This window comes from Ambystoma mexicanum, chromosome 4p (assembly GCF_040938575.1).
Source record: "Ambystoma mexicanum isolate Mex_15411 chromosome 4p, UKY_AmexF1_1, whole genome shotgun sequence".
Lineage (NCBI taxonomy): Eukaryota > Metazoa > Chordata > Amphibia > Caudata > Ambystomatidae > Ambystoma > Ambystoma mexicanum.
Window position 1 is genome coordinate 167,311,912 of NC_090927.1, and position 25,243 is coordinate 167,337,154.

At 45.7% G+C, this 25,243-nt stretch overlaps 1 protein-coding gene across 1 annotated transcript in view; it reads left to right on the forward strand.

Moving 5' to 3' along the window:
- Nucleotides 1-25,243, forward strand: part of SLC35F6 (solute carrier family 35 member F6) — a 185,133-nt gene that overhangs the window by 90,548 nt on the left and 69,342 nt on the right. The window contains exon 2 of the mRNA XM_069605616.1: nt 24,487-24,559. Coding sequence (XP_069461717.1) covers nt 24,487-24,559 — 73 coding nt within the window. The remainder of the gene's footprint in view (nt 1-24,486; nt 24,560-25,243) is intronic.

Here is a 25,243-nt window from a genome sequence, read left to right on the forward strand (position 1 = left end):
GTCGGTGTGTGAAACAGAGGGTTTGTCGTGCTCAATGGTTTTTGTTGCAAACTGTTCAATGAGTTGTCAAGGGAGAGACCTCGATGGAGGGGTCGCTGGTACAGGCCCGCCGGACATTCTTCCAAACCATCACTCCTAATGTGCCCTGGATGACAGATAATTGGGACCATTATGGGTGTAGAATCAAGGGTGGGAGAATAACCAGTGGTCTCTTTTTCCCTGACTTCGGCCGTCCTCTTTTCCGACGGGTTCAATGGCGCTAAGGTTTTGTTGGATGGATTTGTAGGTTAGGGGTTTTTGGCTGGTTGCTCGTCTTTTGAGCTAGGGTCAATAGTTTTAGGAGCCGGCTTTGAAGTTTGTTTCGTTATAGCAATGCCGGAGACATCCTCATCCGTTTTGCTCTGGTCTTTGTCGCGTTTAGAGCTAAGAGTTAAAGTTTTAAGCTCTTTTTGAGGTGCACAGGCTGGTTCAGAGTTCTGGAGTTTCTGTACCGCTAGAGGCGGTGAATCGCTTTCCTGCTCATGAGTAGGCGGCGATATGTTCCTTCTGTCCTGCAGGATCTTCGGACTCTGAGAGATATGTGGCTCTTTTGCGCCCAAGTTGGTTGACTTTATTAACAAAGATTCCGGGGCAATCGAGCGTTGAGGAGTTAATGGCGGAACAAAAGCCGCTTGTCGATCCAACCTCCTATGCTTGGATAGAGGTGGATAGTCTTTGATAGCGTCCAATATTTCCAAGTCAGTTAGTTCAACATTTGGGGAGAAGCGGCCGACGCCTATACCTTTAAAGAAGCTTATCAAGGACGGTTGTGAAGGGGATTTTTCGCTCTCTTTCCCCTTTTTCAAGTTCAAGGTTACGGGCTCTCTACTAGTGCTTTCTTTAGAGTTTTTATTTGTCGGCAGTCGGCCCTTCCTTATAAGGTGTTTCTTTCCTCGGAAGGTGTTTATTCTGTTCTGAGGTCCGAGGTCCGGTGCCCTTGATCTTTTCTTTGCGTTGTTTAATGACGCTGAGTCGGTTGGAGATGGAAAAACAGGGCTCAAGGGCCCGGCGTCTTCGCCGACTCTACGGCCCGCCTCTCTCGACTGGCCCACCTCCTCCCCTTCCACGGGCAGGGCCGGGCACGCCCCCAGCAGCGCCGGTTGCTCAGATCCCGTCCAGCTGTGGATCTGAGCCTGAACGGCTACCCGGGGAGACGGTTCCACCACTGCCGGCTCCTCACTCGTTTCCACGGCCTCGGTCTCCGGCTGGTGCCCCACGCTGACACCCACGGGGGCGGCCAGCGACGCGTGCACAATGCTCCTCGAGGCATCGGGGGCTCCGCCATTCAGTCCACTCGAGTCTGGGACTGCACCACCAACCAACGCCAGCGTGAACTCCCCTCCGGGAGTATCAGGTAAGCGGGCCAAGGGGTGGGAGTTTCCCAGGTTCATTGAGGTTGATGTTGGCATTACCGTGTTTGATGTAAATAAGTTCTTCACTGTGCTTAATGGGGGGTTCGAGCTTTTCCTTAACTCACTGCCGGCCGCAGCAATCGCCGAAGGGGAGTTGAGGAAACTTTCAGTTGCAATGTCATTGGAAGATTTAAGCAAATCATGCTTGTTGGGTCTTCCTCGTTTCCCTTTTGGGCTTTTCACGCCTGCAGTTCGTTTGGTATTTGGCACGTCCAAAGGCGGCGGTTCCTCTGAGTCCACAGTGGGACGTGTGCTTCGCAGCCGGCGCTTTTCCTCACATGGGGGGGAGGTGAGGGCGAGTGCAGCTCCCGCAGCCACGACAGCCATGACTGCAGGACTGCCACTTGCCGCCACTCCACGTCCGCTCCGCGGCTCGTGCAGGTTCTTGAAGGTAGACTGGTGCAAGGCTCCTCCTTCCAAAATGAGAGGCAGGGAGGACAGACTCTGCTTTCTGGGACTGCAGGACTGTCACTCGCCGCCACTCCGCGTCCGCTCCGCGGCTCGTGCAGGTTCTTGAAGGTAGACTTATTTATAAAATTGAAGTGGAAGTTACTAAATATGAGTCATCATGGACAGAAATTAAGAACATTAGGTCTCAAATAATCCCAAACAATAATGGAATGGAGGTTACTGTCCTTGATGTTACCGTGAAGGAGTATTCTGCTCAAAACCCTAAGAATGAGGGTGTTGGGGCTATTATCATTGAATGAGCTCCTTTGTCTCCCTTGTAATGGTGGAGGAAGTGGGGCAAATGAGTATTTTCCTCAACTAAGGATACCCCACCGCCCCCACAAATGTAGGCAGAAGGTGATAGGAGAAAGACAGTGGATTTACAATAAAAAAATAATCTAAAAGGAGATCCCATAACATAAAACAACCTCAACAACAGCATTGTTTATGAAAATCGGGAAAGCTTTCTGCGTGAGTGAGAGTCGACAGAGTCTCATCAGCAGCTGTAGAGGAATGGAGCGACTGCTTAATTTTAGTAGATGCATCACCGACAAATGTGAAAAAGTTGCAGACAAAAAAAAGAACTATGGCTCAAGACAAATACAGAGGAATGGGCCAAATAAATTGCCTAGCAAATTGGAGAAGATCCTTGTTCAGAGCAAGGATTGAAGAAAGCTCTGGGGTCTAGTTTGTATATAGAGGAGAAGGAGGCGTGTTGTATTGACCTTGAAACCACCTCATTAGAAGGTGTTGGTCATGAAGAGTTTCCATTGTCTTAAAATCAGGGAAATGATAAACTCAGAGGTTTTAGGAGTTGTAATTGCTAACCAGAGTGTGTTACAGATTTTAGTGAAGGATTTCAAGAGTTTGGAATTTACTGATATATTTTATGATGACAATTTCAATAGCCCATTAAATCAATCAAAGCTTTTATATTTAATTAATCAAATTCCGGAATTATGAATAGTACTCTAAAGACATTGATGTAGTACAAATGAATGACCAACATTGTAACGGGAAAATAATTATGCACTTCTATTCTTCATTGGTAAATTAACTTGATTTTGGAAACAAAGGCCATTTTAACAAGATGGGTTTTGATGTTTTGTTGTTGGGGGGAAAATACCATTCGCTACCAGTCCTAAGAAAACTATCTGATGCAGTGTTTGACCATAAAACATACTGACCTGATAAAATATATTTAAAAATGGCGACATATTCAAGTAGAAATGGATAGGATCATCACTGTGCTGAATGACTCTCTTTATGTAAATGAAGACATCATAGAAGATTGGTCATGGCTTTCAACGGCCCCGCAACTGAAACCCACAATGGACTCTCTCATGGAACACTAGAGGATTTAAGCACATAATTGGCAAGGGCCATTCTTCAGATATCCTCAGGAACCATGATATTACATTGCTGTAGTAAATTTGGTGTACGCAGGATCCCTTATATTAGGGTTTTAAATGTATTATGATTACAGCTTTAAAATGAGATAAGGGAAGACCCAAAGGGGGCCTGCTACTAAGGGCAAAAAAGAATGGGAGATACTTAAAATTGAAACTGGCCCTCCTTGTGAGAATGTATTAGCAGGTATGATCTTGACCCGAAGAAAGGACGGTAGGAGTATCCCGCAAGTGATTACTTTCTATGATCCTCCTAGTAGAAGGCATACTAGGAGTCCTGAAGATTTTATGATTTTTTTATCTTTCTTTCTAGAATTCACAGGATCCTAGTACAATCATCTTAGTAGGTGGGACTGTAGGGCAAAATGTCCAATATATGTTGATGTTTGTATCCCTTTTAATGGGAAATGGGTGTCTAATGTGATTCCTGGTTGCTCTAAAGCCACACAAACAAGGTAAACGATGGGTTCATAACCTTGATCTGTACCACTGAGTTATCCTAAGCTGAAGAACTATTGGTGATATACCTAGAGATTTAACCTGGGCTCCGGTACCTCGAGAGCTATATTGGATTATTTTATCACAAATTATAATAATATAAAAACAGTGGATGAATTGTGTATTATGGAACATTTTTTCAACAGATCACTCAACTCTTTCTTTGGTTTTAACACTAAAGCATACAAAAAAGAAGCCCTATGGCCTTAACATAACATCAACTTGTGTAATGCCATTCCTCATGTCAGATATGGGGGGAATTGAATGTTCATACTTTGATTGCAAAGTAAATGTTCTCATTTATTTCAGATTGGGTAAAAAACTGCATTGATTGACTTCGTAGAACAACTAAAGCGGCTTTATTCAGATGCCATGATAAACATTTTGACTGGTTTGTAGTTAAAAGAAAAAGAAAGTTGCAGGCTAATTTGAGACTCTTAAGACTTGAATTTTATGTTACCGACCCCTTACGCCGTCCGGCAAAATGAAAGGAAATTCTCGACTAGAGGAAATGGGTCAAACATTATTGCAAAACTTATGTAGCATGTAAGCGACAAGAGATTTTAAAGGTATTGCTTGATAATATGTACATGACCGTGTTGGTCACTAGGTATTGACAATGGGGGTTTGTTGGCCCATCTACAAAGTAATCCTGTTGACTCTAAAACATGTGTACACATTTTGGGGAGGAACAAAGATCCCAAACTGGAGAAAGAGGAGATATTCTCCCAAATTGATGAGCGACAAATGGTAAAGTGTGTGTTCCCCTTAAAAGATGAGGCAATGTTTAGTCAAAGCTAAAGAATCACAGGCCCAGGGCCTAACGGCTTACTCACATTATTTTTTTAATGACATTATCTTATGGTCAGAAATATTTGAGCCCTTGTTTAAAGCGATTGTTGAAACTGGGAAAATTCCCAAAACCTGGCATGAGTGTGTGTTGCTCATATTTTTAAAAAGGCTGTTCAACATAAGCAAGAGAACTACCGTCTGATCACCCTTTTAGATGCGAGCAGCAAAATATGTTCATCATTACTTCTGTCTGAATTGTTTCTTTGGACAGAGAAGGATAAAATCCTTCTGTGGAACCAAACATGATCTCGTAGTGGGATGTTGTAATGGTGTCGAAGAAGGAAGCTGTCACAAGGGTGGCATGTTTGTTGCTATATAGTTATATTTTAGTGAAAAAACCCTTGCTATACCCATCTCTAAGAGGGGTATCTCAGCCTAAAACTAAAACTAAAAGATTGGTCAAAATGTCAGTCGAAATCAAAGTCCACCGTCCTGTGTCACAACCTCCTTCCATCACTTACACCACAATAAAAGAACAATATAATCCAACAGAAAGTTCCTTTTCCCAGGAGAATGACTCCCTCCTCCTTGTATACAGGTGGTGTTCCCAAAATGTCCTCTTGTAAACAAATGCCAGGGGGAATGACTCCCTTCCCCTGGCTGATAGTGCCAACACTTTGTGCAGTCAACTTTCTGGACCAGGAGAATGATTCCCTTCTCCTGATACTGATCTGCACTCTCCAAAACCCGGGGGAATGACTGCCTTTGCCTGACACTGATCTGCACTCTCCAAAACCAGGTGGAATGACTCCCTTCACCTGGCATCTCTTCAGCGTACTTGAAAGGATTCAGTTTTATCACCAGGGGAATGACTCCCTTCTCCTGGTATTTGAGATTTCTTTTTCAACATGGGTTTTATCTCAGCACTCTTTCACTGCATTAGCAAAGTCCCAAGTCCTGTTTATATCGGGGTCCCACACCCTTCTCTGTTGGTCAGTGGACATATCCCTGTCACTGGTATGAAGAAGATTTCCTCACATGCACTCTTCCTTTCCGCTGGGGTCCCAGACCCCCATTAATGGCCCTCTGATAGATCTCATACTTGCCCCACCATGAAGCGGAGACCTCTGTCCTTCCCCCACATCCCTACTGGTCTGCCAGTGCTTCCCATTACCTTCTGGGACTTGCTGTCCACTGTGCCTGTCTCCTTCCCACTTCCTGCAGCCATCTGCATTATTACTGCTTCTGCAGTGGCTCAGCATGTTGTGGCTCCTTGCAGCCTCGGCACCTTAAGGGGACCGCGCGCTGAACCTCCTCCTGGAGGTCGTGCCACTGCTTCGCATGCTTCCTGCTGGGCTTGGTCCTGCCAACGTAGGACCCGTCATGGACTTCCTCAGCTACTCGCCGCCATCCTCTACAGAGCCCTGTGTTTGAATCGAGTGGAGACATAGACACTCCCGGGTTCTCTGATGAGGAGGGAAGACAAAGACCTAAACTTCTTCTTTTTACACTTTATAGGGCTTACTCCACCCCAGCGTAACGTCAACACCTGTTGTCAATGGCTCCTTGGTATTCCTCATGCCTCCTGTGAGCCACCTCATCTCAGTACTAGCACCATCAGTATTCCTCATTATTTCTGTGCACTTCTACAACCTTGAATTTTCTGTCTTGGTTGTACCCCCGGCACTACAGTAATACATTTCTTTGCTTTCAATATAGTGGTTTGAAATGGAGAGGGTGTGGGGGGGACTAAAGCATGTGGGGGTGTGATGTCATACAATGGGTTGTACCCAAGGTGGTCGTCCCTACCCCCAGAGGGGGAGTCCCTCCCCATGAGGTCCTCCCACATTAAACCACCCCTGGGGGGGAACTATTGTGTAGCGGCCACGCCTCCCTAGCCTCAGGCGAAAGAGATCCACTTCCCTTGCAATAAAGAGCTGCCAACTACCTCACACCCCTCCCCACCTTCCCTTGAGCTTTATGCCTGTTTGCAGGACAAGACGAAATTCAAGTGCTCTTAGCTGATAGCTATGGCCTAATACACTTTAACGGCAGCTTAATGCCTCAGCCTGAGGCCTATTAAAAATGACAGAGCACTTGCACACAGCACCTAGAATCCCTAAAGGCACAAGACACAATAATGCTGTGTCATGTGTTTCACACTGTGTGTTCTAAAACTACCCGCAGCAAAATGTGCACATGCCCTTTATGTGAGGAAATATATGTGGTGAGCTATGTGTGTGTATGTGTGTGTATTTATGTGCAGTGTCAGATAATAAGATTGTTCTTCTGTGCTGTGCAGCTTCTATCCAGCTGTCATGTAAATTTGGAAATGTGGTTTCATGAGCTGGACTGTGGGCAGGTGTGTCACACAATGTGCTGTGAGTTTTCTATGGCTTATGATGCATGTGGGAATGCGTCACCATGCACCAGGTGTTTCTGCAATCATGTTGTGTAAACAAGGGGTGAAAGATATAGGGCCCCATCACGACCTCGGCGGTAACGGTAACGCTATTAGCGCGGGGGCTATTAGCGCGACCGCCATAGCCCCGGCGCTAATAGCGCGGGATCACGACTTGGGCGGACTTGGAAGTTCCCATTCCCCATTGAGCCCATTCGGGAATGCCCCATTCCCCATTGGGCTCAATGGGGAATTTTAGCTCTCTTACCGCCGGCGGATTTCCCGCCGGCCGTAATAGCGCGTATTTTTGGCGGATTTCCCCCCAGCTAAGAGCTGGGGCGAAATCCGCCGAAGCCCTGATTCGGCGGACCCTTAAATCCGGCGATAATAGTGCTTCCGCCGGATTTAAGGGTTACCGCCGAGGTCGTGATGAGGCCCATAATGTCATTCTGTGTGCTATGGATCGTGGTCAGACACGGGGCAACGCGCTACATGAAAACATGATATGCAGCACCATCTCTATAAAGGGCAGTGCATGCAAGCAATGAAATGTTATGTGCCACAATGCTGGCAAATGCTAAATTCTAATGCAACCTCTGCCTGTATTACGTGAAAAGCAAAAATGTACTACTGTTTCCTATATTGTCGCCTCTCAATTTTTAACATAAACTTATGAGCCCTGATACTGTTCTCGTGGCACGTGGTCATTACATCACTGTCGAGGCCCTGATTCCCTGTTAGATGATCTTCCTCAGGAAGTGCAAGCGCACCCGTGGAGGGCAGTACACCTGCATCTGAACACGCCCCCTTTTTTTACATCAGTAACAAACAACCCATCCCCAACTCCTCCTCCCTCATCCTTCTTCTTCACCCACATCTTCTGGACACCCTCCAAGCTGTAGCCCTCCTCCACACATTCCTTTAAGACCCATGGAGGATAAAACAGTCCTCCCCACCAATGCAACTAACCCAATGTCTTTCTTAATTTTCACCATCTGATGGTTCTGTAAAAGGTACAGCAAAAACAAAGATGTGATGGCTGGAAAATTCTGAATGAATCTTAACCTCTGGCATTGCTCTGGGCAACCCTCCAGGCCATCGTGACCTAGCACTTCGGGCTGGACTACTTCTTTGGGGGTGGGACTAACCCTGATTTGCAAATGGTCTTTTCCATTTTGTAATGGCTTGGCAGGCGAAGACCGATGGTCTGGAGGGTTGCCCAGAGCAATGCCAGAGGTTAAGATATATTCTAAACCTTCCAGCCATCACCTCTTTTGTTTTGCTTTTGTCACCCTGAGTGGGACGGGTATGCCCAGACGTGGGTCATGTGCCTGCTGGGCCTAGAGACCCAAGCTACTCCTCATTGATGATGCCCAACAAGGCTGAAACATGTCTGGGAATGCTTGTGGTCTCGTGCAGAAGGGAAGTGACCTAGCAGTTCGGGCTGGAATACCCCTTTGGGAATGGGACCAAGCCTGATTTGCATATGGTCTTTTCCCTTTTGTAATGGCTTGGCAGGTGAAGAACAGTGTTCTGGAGGGTTTCCCAGAGCAATGCCAGAGGTTCAGAATTATTCTAAACCTTCCAGCCATCACCTTATTTGTTTTGCTTTTGCCACCCCGAGTGGGACACATATGCCCAGAAGTGGGTCCTGTGCCTGCTGGGCCTAGAGACCCATGCTACTCCTCAATGATGATGCCCAACAAGGCTGAAACATGTCTGGTGATGCTTGTGGTCTTGTGCAGAAGGGATGTGACCTAGCAGTTCTGGCTGGACTACCCCTTGGGGTGGGACCAAGTCTGATTTGCATATGGTCTTTTCCCTTTTGTAATGGCTTGGCAGGCAAAGAACGATGGTCTGGAGGGTTGCCCAGAGCAATACCAGAAGTTAAGATGTATTCTAAACCTTCCAGCCATCACCTCTTTTGTTTTGCTTTCGTCACCCTGAGTGGGACGGGAATGCCCAGACGTGGGTCCTGTGCCTGCTGGGCCTAGAGACTCATGCGACTCCTCAATGATGATGCCCAACAAGGCTGAAACATGTCTGGTGATGCTTGTGGTCTCGTGCAGAAGGGATGTGACCTAGCAGTTTGGACTTGAAAGGGGCCCCTAGTGGTCCCTTACGTCTATGGAAACAAGGCGAGTCACCACACACGATAGATACGCCAGACATGAGGTTGTATTCCCAAAGCTAGGGTTTATTGCAAAGCAAAAGTCTCAGTTGGCCAACTCGGTCTCACGCCCCGCGACGTGTATCTCTAGACCTCGAAGGACGCAAGAGAGTGAATTACGTACATCAATTACATATATACAAAATGCATATCAAACAATCAGCTACGACCAGTTTAACACCCCCCTTTATTGGGTTTCTTTGAACTTGGTGTGATGATGGACACTTTCGACAACTATGACACCTTCAAATATCTATTCTAGTAACAATTTGCAATTTGTGAGTGCGGAGGCATCTTTCAGTTGTTGAACGGAACACAGCGCTTCTGTTCATGGAACCGAGCTACATACGGGGGAAGAGTTGCATTCCAGACCTTGCTATCTTTGAGGTGCTATTCGTGTCCTGTGACCCGACACGCTCTAACAGGGCTCAGCAAAGGGGGGCCATAAGAAGAGCATAATTCAAGCCTTTAGCTGCTTTATTCTAACATATTCTACCAACATAAAGAGACTGGCTGGCAGCTGTGAAATGATTAAATGCCCTGCGGCTCTGCTTCAAGGCTACATTCGGGAGGGAGCCGGGCATTCTTCCTGGCGCTGCCTATGTTGTGTTTCAACAAACTTTTGTTATCCTCGCAGCGCTGCGGCCTTGTCCTTTCATGTGCAGACAACTATGTTTCACAGTCAAGCAGTGTAAGCAGAAAATGTACTGCAAAGCAAATAAGAACAGAAAGCAATGAGCCATGGTTAGGAAACAAAATGGCGATTCTTGTTACATAAAAATGGCCATTAATTGGCAAACTCGAAAACCTATATTCTGTCATAACGTCTCATCCATTTATTGTATCCTCCTCTAATGACGATAAGTCTGAAGTACTTATGTCTGAATTTTGCATGCTATCGTAAGCATCATCCTCTTCATTAATATCTATAGCCATCAATTCTTTTACTGTTTTCATCTCATTGGTGTCTTGATCAGCCCGACCATGAGTTTGTTTTCTTTTTGTCATCATATGCATGCATCCCTTAGTACATCCCTCAGTTACCTCAGCGCAAACTATTGGTAGGCAGTGTATGCAACAACAGCGCGTTATGAATATTCCAAACACCACTACTAATATCGAAATCAACTTCCATCCCCAAGAACGCAGTATTCCCCAAAACCAAGACCCTAGTCCTCAGCCTCCTTCTCCAGTAGTGAGTTCAGAACTGAGGACATGCATTTTCTTTATTGCTTCAAAGATTGTAGGGGAATAGTCATCTACAAATACACAACACGCTGATCCCACTATTTTGCAAATTCCCCCATGGTCAACCAGGAACACATCGAGAGCCATTCTATTTTGCAGCGTCATTAACCTGATTTCTCTTTCTTCCAACGTCATGTTAAATAGTATATCTGTTGTTGTGTTTATGGTATGTTTTAGTATTCTGGACAGCTGCCTTGTATTATAGGAGTTCACTATCTGCCCCAAGAATGGAATGAATGATTTTGCTACGTCAGTTGCTATCAAAACACCTTCGCTACTCCTTTTGCCTCTAGATCTGGATAGTCTGGCCATGTCTGCTGTTTCTAAGAGGAACACTCCTGGGAACAGTAGACCTAGGTAACATGTACCTCCCCAGTTTCTGGGCAACCAAGGATATGCTTTCTCTCCGCATATAAAATAAACTGGATCTCCCACATATACTGGTTCTATTTCCCATTTCAATACCACTGTATTCATGCACCCAGTAAATGTTCCGACTGAAAAGGAGCCTTTCTTTTTTAGACAAAAAGGGACAGTTCTTGGGTTATAATTCACCGGGTAAGAAGGGGGAACTGCATCTTTGTCCCTGTCTGTTCTTACACGAAACGTCATCACAGATGTTTTATCTGGTGGGGACAATCTATCTCGTCTATTTTGTCGTGTTATTTTTCGCGTACTTTTCCTCGTAGGCTGTGGGGCCAGTACTGGTGCTTTATGGAATATGGAACAACCCACAGGCTTCATTATTATTTCCTCAAACTCATTCATGTTGGTTCTGTCTAATTGACCCATACTACTCTCATTCCATTTCCCATAGAACATTGCACTTAAAGATGCACTACATGCAGAACTTAATGGTAATGGCTGTACATACCAAATTATTCCTTTGCCAGCATGCTGCGGTAAATGGGCACATACCCAGCAATTTGTTTTCTTCAGAATTGCATGTGTCATGTTCATAATTAATAACAACGTGTTGTTACCAAATCCTTCCCTGTGTCTTTCTTCCATTGGGGACAGGGTATAAGTAATCACCTGAACCGGGCTTTCAGTAGTGGATATATTAACTATTGGTAAAAACAATCCCAATGGGTGTATCGATTCCACATACCATAATACTAGGGCTGTCATTATTGGTGCTACCACACTCATAAAGCACATAATTATTGTAGGTGCCAGCATACAATTCTTTTTACCATGCGTTTTTCTTAAGCTTACAGTCTTTATAATTGACTCATTCTCAGCAGTGGTGCAGGAGGAGGCTGGAACCGGTCCCGACATGTTTCTCATCGTCCTTCTTCTTCCTTATTACAGTTCATCGTGGATATCGCTCTTCGTTGCGCTTGCTCTGATGTCAATAAGTTCAACGGAATTGTCACAGTTCAGTTCTGCCAGTCCTTTATAGCCTGGATTTGCTTATTTATTTTTAGGCAAGATCACTTGTCCTTTCTCATACTGCTCAGAGGAATTTTGATCAGTTATCCTATTTATTGCCTTAGTACCATGTGCGCCCAGCTTGTCCGCTCTGGTTCCAGACACATGTACTTTTTATGATCACACCGAGGAGCTGCGAGTCTTGAATTGTCCAACTTGCACAACTCTCACGCTTCTCTCCTCTACACCTCTAGTTCCTTCTCCGTCCATGAGCAGAACCAGAGGTTGATATAAACGCCAAAGAACTGTGGATCACTTTGTCTTGCGAGGCTGCAAATTGTATCGCCTCACTCCTAGTATCGTGTGATCCGTGAACAGTGCCGATGCACTTCCAGATTCAGGCTCAAAGTCATCCTGTGGTGTTACTGCAGGTGCTGGTGTGTGACGCGCCAGTGATTCAGATTCGGTCTTTGGCATGCTGGCAAGTGCTGGTGGGTGCCAAAGGGGTACACATTTAGTTTCTGCTGGTATTTGCAAGGCAGATTTTGTGTCGGCCAACAGTGATGCCCATTCTGCTGGGCAACGTTGGGGCACTCTTTGCCCTTTCCCCTTTTTAGCAATCGTCTCAGGCTTTGTTTCGAGTTATACTTCTCGCTTGGGCAGATTTGGTGGCGGCTTACTGGCAACAAACAGTGTCTTCTGTTTCTGGGACCTCTGTCTCTTTCCGGTTGTCTGGGTCAGGCAAGTCTTTCAGTGAAGTTGGAATCTTTTTGGCATGGGTGGCATGGATCCATGACTTCCGTCCATCCACCCGTATCGCCGTCTGCGTTGCCAAGAGTACTTGATAGGGGCCACGCCACCTAGGTGCTAACAATGACTTTCTTTCAAAATTCTTAAGCAGCACCCAGTCTCCTGGCTCCAGTGCGTGCCCCGGACCGGTGTATCTCACTGGTAATGCCTCCTGCACCTGCTGAGGAATCAAACGCAATTTCTGCATTAAAAGGCCGCAATAAGTACTAAGCACAGGATGTTCTACCTCTCTAAGTCGTTTTGGCTGAGGTGCGCACCAAACATTTGCCGGCCTCCCCATTACGATTTCGTATGGGGAGAGCCCAGTTTTAGCCTGTACAGACGTACGCATGCATAACAGCGCTATTGGTAATGCATCCACCCAACTCAACTTGCTTTCTGCACATATTTTGCTGATTTTTGACTTGAGAATCCCATTGTGCCTCTCCACAAGACCGGCCGAACTCGGATGCCTTGAACTATGGAATCTCTTATCAATCTGAAGACCAGCACATATCTGTACCACCACTGCACCCACAAAATGCGGGCCATTATCTGACCATAAGACACGGGGCAAGCCAAAACGGGAAAAATATTCTTTAAGCATTACTTTTGCCGTGCTCATTGCTCTGCAGTCTTTTAAGGAATATGCCTCCACCCACTTACTGAATGCACAGATCACCACTAAGACATATTTCAAATTTTTGACATCTCTCCATCTCTATGAAATCAAAATGGACCACCTCAAAAGGCATAGAGGGCGGGCCAAAAATGCCTATTGGAGTCACTGTTCCCTTTCCTACATTGTGTTGTTTAAACGTGATACAGTTCTGCACCAACCTCTCTGCATTCTTCTTTATGTTTACATTCTGCCATACTGTAGATAGGTGCTGTATTATCTTTTTCGCACAGATGTGGGTAGGGCTGTGGGCCATTGTGACCATTGCAGTCACATATGAATTTGGAAACATCCAGTTTCTAGTTCCCTTGTCCACCCAACAACCCTCCAGATCTAACTCAGCAGAGCCCTCTGCCCACCCTTGTATTTCATCAGCCGTAGCTTCGGCCTGCATTTCTTTGACAGTGGCAACTCCATTTTCTATCATACAGGGTACTTCCTCAGTCTGAACCATCATCATTTTGGTATTTAAATCAGTGGCAGCTTGTTTCACAATTCTGTCTGCAAACGCGTTTCCCTCTCCTACTTTGCATGTTACCTTTTTGTGTGCCTCGCATTTCACTATTGCTAGGCGCTTTGGAAACGTGAGTGCAGACAGCAATCATACAATCAAAGGGCCATGTTGAATTCTGGCACCATGTGATGTCAAAAACCCTCTCTCAGCCCAGAGTCGACCAAAGTTATGAACCACCCCAAAAGCATACTGACTATCAGTACATATATTCACATTCAAATTTTCAGAAATCTCGCAGGCTCAGGTTAATGCTATTATCTCTGCGGCTTGCGCCGAGTTGTAGGGGATTCTTTTGCTTTCTACAATGCTCTCTAGGGTAGTGATAGCGAACGCGGCAGTTGTCGTGCCGTCAGGTAATTTAAAACATGAGCCGTCACAAAATAACTCTCCATCTGGCTCTTTCTGTGGGGTATCACTTAAATCAACTCTCCCCTTTGTTTCTTCCTCAGTGACCATTAAGCAATCATGGGGGGGTGATTCATTCTCCCCAATTTCTTTTATGGGTAGTGGCATTAATTCTGCAGGATTCAAAGCGCCACACCTCATAATTTGGATATGGGGCGCGAACAAGATAATCTCATATCTTGTCAATCTAGCAGAGGTGAGGTGTTGCGTCTGTGTTCTGTTTAATAGAACGTCTATGGCATGTGGCACCATCAGAATTAAAGTATGCCCCAATACCATCCCTTCCGTTTGTTTCACTGACGCAGCAGCCACCGCGACAGATCGAAAGCATCTTGGAAGTGCGCGCGCTACAGGGTCCAGCGCAAAAGAAAAATAGCCGCATGGCCTATTTCTTCCACCTTGTTCCTGTGTCAAAAACCGCCAATGCACATCCTTCACTTTCACACACAAACAGTCTTAAAACCTTCTCATAATTCGGCGTGCCCAAAACTGGAGCCGAACATAATGCAGTTTTCAATTGATCAAATGCTTTCTGACATTCCTCATCCCACTGTAAAGGTATATCCGCATCCTTTCTAGTCAAATTCACCATCGGTTTCACAATTAACGCAAAATTACCAATCCATCGTCGGCAATATGAAGCCATTCCTATTATGGCTCTGACTCCTTTCTGTGTCTTTGGAATAGGCATACAGGAAATACTTTCTATGCGTTCTGGTGTTAGCCTTCTCCCTTCTTTCGAAAGTAGGTAGCCCAAATAGGCCACCTCCTTTCGATTATTTTGAAATTTCTTCAAACTAGCTTTATGGCCATGTGCCGCTAGGTGTGACAGTAGTAATAATGTGCTTTCTTTACAAATCTCCTCTGTGTCAGCAGCTAATAATAGATCGTCTATGTATTGCAAGAGTATGCAACCCACTGGTAAGTCTAGCATGTCTGGCTGCTCTTTCAATCCTCTACTGTAGATACTCTGACTTTCCGTGTAACCTTGTGGAATCCGCGTGAATGTAAATGATCGTCCTCCTAATGTGAACGCGAACAAATATCTGCTGTCCTTGTCCACTGGAATGCTGAAGAACGCATTTTTTAGATCAACTACACTAAAGTATTCTGCTGAAACAGGTATCATCGTCAATATTGTAGTGACATCTGGCACTAAAGGAAATTGTGGATCTACTACTACCTGTAATTTCTTCAATCACCCCTAATTTCACCAAATCTGTAACAATACTCTTCAATCCTTTCTCACCTTCAGCCGAAATTCTGTATTGGGGAATTCGCGGTAGGGTAACACCTTCTTTCAAAATGATCTTTACTGGCTCTATTTTCAAGCATCCTACATCGTTGTCATGCATTGCCCATATACAGGTTGGCACTTTACTTAGTTCTCCTGGTAAAGTTTCAGACATGAATTCTAACACAGGGGCATCTTGTGGCCAAATCGTTAGGAACACCCCGTCTGCCGTACAATGTATAACGGAACCTAATTTTTTCAACAAATTTAATCCCAACAGGTTCTCCCCACAATTTTCTGTTAAAAGGAAAGGACAATGTTCAGTGAATGGTCCTATAGTAAATGGGACTGGTTGAGACACTGGGTTTATAACTGGTGTACCTACGAACCCTATGTAAACATTATTTTGCACTGACAGTGGTATATCCGGAACCAAGTGGTGGTCTATTGAACACTTTTGCGCTCCTGTATCTACAATAAAGTGGTGCGCCTCATTCCCGACTCTCATTTCTACGTAGGGTCCTCTCTGATTCACGGGAATAGACACTGGTTCCGACCCCTGTCCTGGGCTGTCCTATTGGGGAAATAACACGTCGTCTGATGCGTAATCATTACTGTTACTGTAATCCGTGTTTGGCTGTGTATCGAAAATGTTCCCACTCTTCCCTCTATTTCCCCCACTCTGGTTTCCATACTGTTGGTTTTGCTGTCCCTGACTCTGGTTAGGGGCACTTTGGTTTTGGGTTTGGTTTTGATTACCTCCATTATTGTGGTGCTGCTGCATACTATTCCTATTTGGTCCATTCGCTCCTTGGTGTCCTCTATGCTGTCTCCTCAGACCAGACCCATTTCTATTCTGCAGATGCGGACATTGCGCTCGCCAGTGTCCTTCCTCCTTACAATATGCACACTGATTTGGTCGGACTGTTCCCCCATGCATATTGGAATTACTCCTTCCTTGTGCGTTCCCTATCCCTCTATTGTGTCCTACTATTTGCTGCAGTAGTACCTGTGTTTTCAGATTTACCCTATCCTTCTCCTCTTTCTCTTTTTCCGCAGTCACTCTGTTCTCATAATATTGGGCCATGTGTAATACTTCGCCCAGCGTTTTTGCTTGCCATGCACTCTCTGATGTCATAATTAGGTTCTGGATTGGAAGCTTTAACCCCCTCACATATTTGTCAACAAATAACCTCTTTCCCGCTTCCGTGCTCACATCCTGCCCACTGAAGTCTGTAAATACTTCTTCAAACATGTTAAAATAATCTGTAGCTAACTCATCCTTGCCTTGTACACATGCAGTCAATTTGTCCCATTGAATTCTTTTCTCCGGGACAATTTCTTTTAATTTCGGTACTATGCGTGCTGGTAATGCTACCAGGATTGGTCCCGGTGTTCCTCCAACTGCTTTATTCCTGTCTTCCATTATCAAGTCCGCCCATGTGGCGCCAAAGGTCGTTGTGTCCACCTTTCTTATTTGCTTCCATTTGTCTGTTGGCAGGATCACTGGGAATATTAGGTCTATGTCACTCATGGTAAGCACAGATTATTGCAGGCAGGACTCTACTTTCTTGTAAAACCCTGCAGGATTCTTTCTTATATCAGGAATCGTCTGCTTTATGTTGTTCACCTCCTGTCTGGAAAAGGGGACATGCCATTTTGGGCGGTATAATGGGCTGGTGTTACCTGCGCCGCTACATTGCCCGCTGCGGGAACCTCTACTTTGGGCACAAAGGTAGGTGCGACCTCTCTCATAGGAAATGCCCCACTTACTGTCCCTCCCCCTTCTCTCGTGTGTAACAATACTTCCAGATCAAGCGATAGGGCTGTTTCTCCTGTCCCTCGTTCTAGTGCTATTTTATATACTGCCATTATTTCGGGTGGGCTGGCCTTATCGTTTTTTATATCTTTGTCCAATAAATGTTCAGCCATCGACTGCAGTGCTTTTCTTTTCATGGGCATGGAATATTCATCAAATATCTCATGCATCTCCATTGTGGGGATACTGGGATCCGACATCCATCTAAACGCTTCTCGTATACATACTTTCAACTTGTCGCCCCTCTGCACTGATGACATTCAATGTCATCAGTGCAGAGGGGCGACAAGTAGTTGTATATATGGCTCTACAGTTTCCTTCCTATGTCTCCTGATATCCCTACTCCTGTACCCAGGTGTAGTAAACATTTCGGCATAATCATTATCTAATTCATCTTTAAGTTCAAAAAGTCCATATACATGTTCTCTGACTTCTTCATCCCTCTCCCTACAGCGTGCTAATGCATTTAAATCTAACAATCGCTGCGGTGGTAATTTCCCAATTAACTGTTTCCATTTCTCCACCAAATATTGACCCATGCATTCCAACACTACCTGTCTTTCGTTCCTTCTTCGGAAGTCATACATCGAAGCCAATGCTGCCGTCCCATCATTCCCGTCTATATACATCTCTGCCTGTTGCTGCAATTCCACCTTCCTTTCTTTTCTGATCGCACTGCGAGTTACCCTCGTGCATCCCCGTTTTTCAGTCCCGCCTCTCGCCCTCGTGGTTTCAACTTTAACCCCGGGAGGAACAGACGGTACAGAGTCTGTGTCTAAGGCGGGAGGTGCAAATAGGACAACTGGAACAGGGAGGGTCTGTTGTGGGCCTGGTTGGATAATAGGAAGTGTTACGTGCGCGGTCTGTGGCTGTGGGAGGGCTTGAGCTACCGGAGGGAGAGTTTGGGCTGCGGGCGGGGTTTGGGCACTAGTTACTGACATGTCTGGCCTCACTTCTGATCTTGGGCCTTGTTTTGTATGGGTCAATATGTTTTCTATCAATTCATCTGCTATGTGTAATTCTCGTTGTGGGTATATTTTTTCTATATTCAACTGGTCACGCCTACCTGACCTCCTTAGACTCTCAGTCCACTCCTCCTCTTCTTTCTCTTCCGCTACTTCACCTTTAGATTTATGCCTGCGCGCATGCTTCGCTCTACTTCTAAATTGGAGCATTGCTTCCCTTCTCCAGTCCTTAACGATATCAAATGCTGCAGGACGCGCTTTCTTTCTTATCAACACCCTTTCCAAGTTATCTATTCTTACTATCTCAAAACTACCATTAATCGGCCACTGATGGTCTTGTTGCTTTCTGGTTTGCCTATGCCAAGTCTCGCAGAATATTATCGCACCCACTCCATACTTCACATACATCCCATGCGCCGGCGTTCCCCCAGGTGGTGCAATTTGGCCATCTTCCAAAGATTGTCTACCACAGCGGAAAAACCCAGCTAAGGTGGACAATACCCCAGGCATGTTTCAACCTTCCCCCTGGTTAATCAACCTTACCTAGGGCGTTTGATTTTGCAAAGTCAACTCTCAACCAATATCAGGATTACTTTGAATCGGGGAATGACTCACCTGATAAATCAATTTGTCCTTTCGGACACAAGTCGTCTGTATACTGACGCACCCAATGACGTCTGCGTTTCTTGGCTTCCGCCTCGTTTCGGGACCCTCACCTCCTTGTTCTCTAGCCAGGCACGTCGATCAGGGATCAGATGTGTGCAGATTTGCAAAGGAGTCTCTCATCACTTCTACAGGGCGCCCCGAACACCTCTTGATCCCGGTTCGATTGTCCCGTCCTCACCGTTCTCCGCCTTACTCAATTACAACCTATGCGATGGAACAAGTGGGGGAGGGTCCCTATTCAGGCGCCATCTTGAAAGGGGCCCCAGGGGTCCATTACGTCTAAGGAAACAAGGCGAGTCTCAACACACGATAGATACGCCAGACACGAGGTTGTATTCCCAAAGCTAGGGTTTATTGCAAAGCAAAAGTCTCAGTTGGCCAACTCGGTCTCACGCCCCGCGACTTGCATCTCTAGACCTCGAGGGCCGCCAGAGAGTGAATTACGTACATCAGTTACATATATACAAAATGCATATCAAACAATCAGCTATGACATGTTTAACACCCCCCTTTATTGGGTTTCTTTGAACTTGGTGTGATGATGGACACTTTCGACAACTATGACACCTTCAAATATCTATTCTAGTAACAATTTGCAATTTGTGAGTGCGGAGGCATCTTTCAGTTGTTGAACGGAACACAGCGCTTCTGTTCTTGGAAGCAAGCTACATACAGGGGAAGAGGTGCATTCCAGACCTTGCTATCTATGAGGTGCTATTCGTGTCCTGGGAGCCGACACGCTCTAACAGGGCTCAGCAAAGGGGGGCCGTAAGAAGAGCATAATTCAAGCCTTTAGCTGCTTTATTCTAACATATTCTACCATATAACGAGACTGGCTGGCAGCTGTGAAATGATTAAATGCCCTGCGGCTCTGCTTCAAGGCTACATTCGGGAGGGAGCCGGGCATTCTTCTTGGCGCTGCCTACGTTGTGTTTCAATGATTTTTTGTTATCCTCGCAGCCCTGCGGCCTTGTCCTTTCACGTGCAGACAACAATGTTTTACAGTCGAGCAGTGTAAGCAGAAAATGTACTGCGAAGCAAATAAGAACAGAAAGCAATGAGCAATGGTTAGGAAACAAAATGGCGTTTCTTGTTACATCAAAATGGCCGTTAATTGGCAAACTCGGAAACCTATATTCTGTCATATCGTGCATGAGACGGTTGGCTCACGGCCATCAAAATACATTTGCGGTCACATATGAGAGGTATCCATTTTTCTAGACTGACAGGCTGGACTACCCCTTTGGGGTGGGACCAAGCCTGATTTGCATATGGTCTTTTCCCTTTCGTAATGGCTTGACAGGAGAAGAACAATGGTCTGGAGGGTTGCCCAGAGCAATGCCAGAGTATTCTAAACCTTCCAGCCATCACCTCTTTTGTTTTGCTTCTGTAAAAAGTATGTCTGTATTCCTTTTTCCCCACTTCTTTTCTTCCTTCCTTATTCCCAAATTGAACATCCTTCCCCTCCCCTCCCTCAACCAAAAGTACCCCCTACTCTCTTCCCCAGCTTCCCTCCTGCCTATGCACAACAACCCAGTGCTCTTGGGTAGAGCAAAGAACAATGAGCACCACTATGAAGACATACAACAATACCTTCAGAACCTGAGCCTACCACGTGGGTAGACATGAAGAAATGGCATCACATCATCTTCCTTGATGACCCTGATAGATTCTTCTTCCATCTTCGTGTGTAACCTATGCAAAGCATTTGTGTCTGCTGTTAAACTACCATTCCGTTAATCATTAGCCTGGTATCAGGGTGTAGCAGCTTACGCCAATCTTTGCATAAACCCCCCTTCCATAGCTGTCAACAGGTCCAAGTCACCTGTTTGTGAAGGGTCATCAATCTCACTGTCCTGAGCTCCTCTTGTGTCGAGTTCAAACCCCTCTATATTGCATTTGCTAGCTGCAAAAACTCCCATCTTGTAATCTAGAGCCATTTGGTATTTGCATCTGCCTGAAAACCTGGTGCTAAAAGAGATGCAGGTTGCGGTTGAAAATAATTATCTAAACTCTGTTGGTATGTAATGCAAAATTCTGACGATTTTACGAGATGTATAATTATTCTCCCTCCTTCTACTTCCATTGCGGGATACTCCTTCTTCCTGTACCATGCTAGCACCAGCAGAGCTATCATTACAAACGTCAGTGAAGAATTGCCTAGGATCTGAGTTTGCATACTGAGCATTCAACAGTCCGTCAATGGTACGCCTAGGTCCCAAATGTCCGATATCCTTTTGCGTAGGAAAGCTGTTAGTACTAGAATGTTCGGCAAACAAATGTTTGGTAAAAGTATGTGTATCAGTAGAAAGTTTGGCAACAGAGTGGACATTTAGAGGGGCAACATTTGACTGAGGCACTACCAAGGCTGGGGTTTCTAGTGCAATTAGGGAGCATTAGCCGGCCCAATGTGGTGGCAACTGGAAATAGACGTTGGGCCCACAGGCTCACCAAAGGTCCATAATGGTAGAGGCCCCTTCTCGCATGCCAGCCAGGTAGCTCCATCGTCTTGGTCAATCCTCATCCTCTCCCATGTAGGTATTGCCTCATGCTCTGAAACACAAAGAAGGATGTGTGAGTGGTTCATTTGGTACGGGTGTTTTATTGTTTGTTATCCAAGTGAGGGCATGCACATACCTCTCCCATGATTTCAAACAGGAAGTGTTAATTGCAGTTGCCACCTCAGTCCTAAATCCCACCAAACCCTTTGCCCTGCAGCTCATCATGCCCTCCACCCATTAACCTCAGTTGAAAATGCCACATCAGTGTGCATCAACGGGTGAGTCTTACACCAGGGTATGGAGTGTCCTGACGTTTTGAGGCACAGGTGCGTATCGTGTGTTGTGAACGTGACCTCCCCCATTTGCGGTCCCTCACTCTCGAAGTGCAACACCATGTCCCTCATGTCAGTGTTCTCTGCCATCTTCATATTTATGTAGTTGTTGGCATGCACTACCTCCCCTTCCGCCACCCACTGTACAGTGATCGTCCGACCCTGGAAAAGACCTATAACCTCACACAGCGCCATGTGAAGTAAATACTGCGCCTTTTGCGCATGCACTACTTTTGGAATTAATGTTCTAGGTGTTCCCATTGTGTAAGGTATCAGGGAGCACCTAGAACATGTTCTATTATCTCTCTGTCTCCCCAGTGCTGCCATGTGTTTGCACCACATATTACCAGAGTCGGTGTGAGGTTGGCCCCCGCTTGGCCCAAAGAGAACTCAAAGAGTGTGATGCATTTCCCTTAGCTCGTGCCATAGTGTGGACAGTGGCTGGGGGTGCATTAACTGTTGTCCCCTTATTATCAATTACTGGGGGGCAAAATAACCCATCCCCTGCTATCTACAAAAACCCCAGGCCAGTCACTTGAAAGGCGTAGAAGTAAAGAAAGATAAGAAAGATAGAGAAGGGACAAAAGGAAAAGGACTACAAGGCAATACATCATAGTTGTCAACATTTTTGCCAAACACTGCACTCCGTATTGCGGCCTCGCTCCTCCATATCCAAAACCCCCTCCTCTTTGGATCCCCCCTCGTGTTCTCAGAAAATACCCCCCTTGCTGGACAAGCCTGCCTTGTGGGGAAACCCTCCTTGTGGTACGAAAAGTCCTTGTGGTGCAAAAACATCTTGTGGGGCAAAGGCGCCCTGTGGTGCAAAACCTCCCTGGGGAGCAAACCCTCACAGCTGTACGAAACCTTGTGGCATAAAACCCCGTTGGGGCACGTGTCCCCCTTGTGGAAGGGCATTTAGGACAGCTCCTTCCGTAATGATTTTAGCCAATTTCGTTTGTACCAATGTTGCCTCTGCCTTTTGAGAATCATCTATCTTCTTTCTATCCCTGTGAGGTTTTGCTTTGCAGTGATGTACTATGTTGGCCTGTATCTCTGACCAACAACTTCCCTAGTTCAGCCTGTATCTCCGCTGGGAAGCCTCTCATTAGGATGTGGTAAAAAGAAGGTATGTTAATTAGTGTCCCATGTTTGTTGTGTTCCAAAGGCCACTTCTAGGCCCATCATTCGACCGAGAATGGACTGCTTGTCAGCCGAATCTGGGTACATCTCCCCTAGTGCCTTTCATTAATTAGTCCTGCTGTTATTGAATGCTGCACCGTCGTGAGCATCACTGTTTATCATCAGCCCCTCATATCCTGCCTTCCGCCATAAGTCATTAGCTTGTTCCCACAAAAGGGTGGCAAACAAACTCTTCATGTTACCTACTGCCACAGTTATCCCTGCTGTCTCTTTTTCCATGACATAAATCAATTTTCCTGTACCCAGCGATGAGGGATGTCAAGCTACCCATCAAATTCTCTTTCTCCATATTTGGCCAGGGTACATACTGGGTACCCCACAACCTTTCTGCAATAGGGGCAACTGCTTCTTCAATTCTTTAATCTCTCCCTTCTCACCATCCCCTTTGGTTGTAGTTACAGCTATGCGGGTCGGCATTCTTCTGAGTCTCGCTGCCAATGGCCTGTCACCCTGTTCTTCCCCCTCTTCATGCACCCCTATTTACCCCATTTTGTCAGCCTCCCTGGCCCGCAATCTGAATCGTTTTCAAATTGCCCATGTGATGGAAAATATCTATCAACAATGGCCTTCTGTTCAATTTAAACATTATCTGTCCTGATCTCCATTGATTGCGGGCGCGGTCACACATCGCCGCCCCTCCTCTGGCTCTCTTGCTGCATGCACGGGATCCTCGTCCGCCTCTTTCAGCACCTCATCGATCTGTCTCTGCTCGCTCTTCCCTATCTCTGCAACCAAAGTATCACTAGCTGATTGCCTTGACGTATTTCTGCCATGTGTGGTAGTGGTATTTACTGTATCTTTTTGTCTGTCACGGGCATATCAAGGGTTGGTAGATCCCACAGCGGCCTTTAGAGGGAAGGACCCTTCTATGGGCTGAGCTAATGGTGTTAAGTATTGGTTTTAGGCCTTGTCCGCACCCAGGCTGTTCGTAAGAAGTACAACACAGTAACACAAGTAGAATATTATGTCATAGGTGAAAAACTTGAACACAAATAGAATACAATTAGGTTGCAACACTACGATAGATGTGCCACATTGAGGGAGTTAGGTTGCATTGTACACTAAGAAGATCACCGAGGGATAGGGTGCTGAATAAACTGAGAAGATACATACATGAAGAAACAATAATATTGATGAACCATAGATGTAGCAGTGAGCAATGTTTCTGCCTGGTCTGGACGGTTGCCCAGAGCAATGCTAGAGGTGAATATTGGTTCTACACCTTCCAGCCATAACCGCTTTTGCTTTGCTTTGTTTACACTGGCCATCACTGATATGCCTATGTTTTGACAAATAAAATGGAGATGGTTGGATGGATAGAAGGAAGAAAGTTTGGATGCATGGATGGATAGGAAGAGAGAGGGATAAAGAGAGAGGGGAGATGAGCTGTATGGGATTAAGGGAGTGGGCTGGGTGTATAGATGTAAAGGAGGCAAAGCTTTTCAATTGGGGACAAAGTGACATACTAGCAGTGTATTTATGGGAGCAGCACATGGGTGCACACTCTGAAGCCCAGCGCTAATGTAAGACTCTGTAAGCACAATGCACTGGTAGAGTAAGAGAAACTCATCTGTACCTTTCTTTTTTAGGTGGGCTGACAGTCTCAAGGCAACAGGCTGCCATGGGAGCGCAGAACACAAATTTGACCATCCCTTCTTACAGGTAATTATGCAATAACCCGATTAAAGCTGGTACTGCTCAATAGTCAAAGATGCCACCAGAACTACAAAACTAACAATGCAGGACGTTATCATTTTAGGTGTCTAACCAAGGCCTTCAGCGGCATAGCATGAATTGGCAGTGTACTATATACATTTCACCTATAGGCGTACAGGTATGACTGCCTATCCTAACACAGTGATAGCTTGAAGTACTATCAGCCTCATTACTAGTTTGGTGGTAATTCTGCAGTAAATCTGCGGAATTACTGCCAAAATCATTTACTGTTACTGCCTCTCTGTTCCGTGCCCTTACCACAGGATTACGAGTGGTGGTAGGGCAGTATAATTCTCAATTTCATAGGATTCCATGTGGATTTTACCGGATTTCCTGAGAGCGGTAAATTCGCTGTGGTAAATCCACCAATTTTGGGATAGAAAGTGGAAGATTTGCCTCCATGTTTCTCGTTGGTGGTGAATCTTCCACTATTTGTCCAAACTTGGAATTCGGGGGCGCGTTTGCAAATGGCAGTTATCACATTACCATGAAAAAAGTGGCGGTAACGGAATTACTGGCACCATTTCATCGCATCTCCAAACTCAAGCTATATATCCCACAAAACGTTATATTTACAGAGAACATCATTACCCGCACCATGTGTCCTTGTTACAGATTGCACAGCGCGCC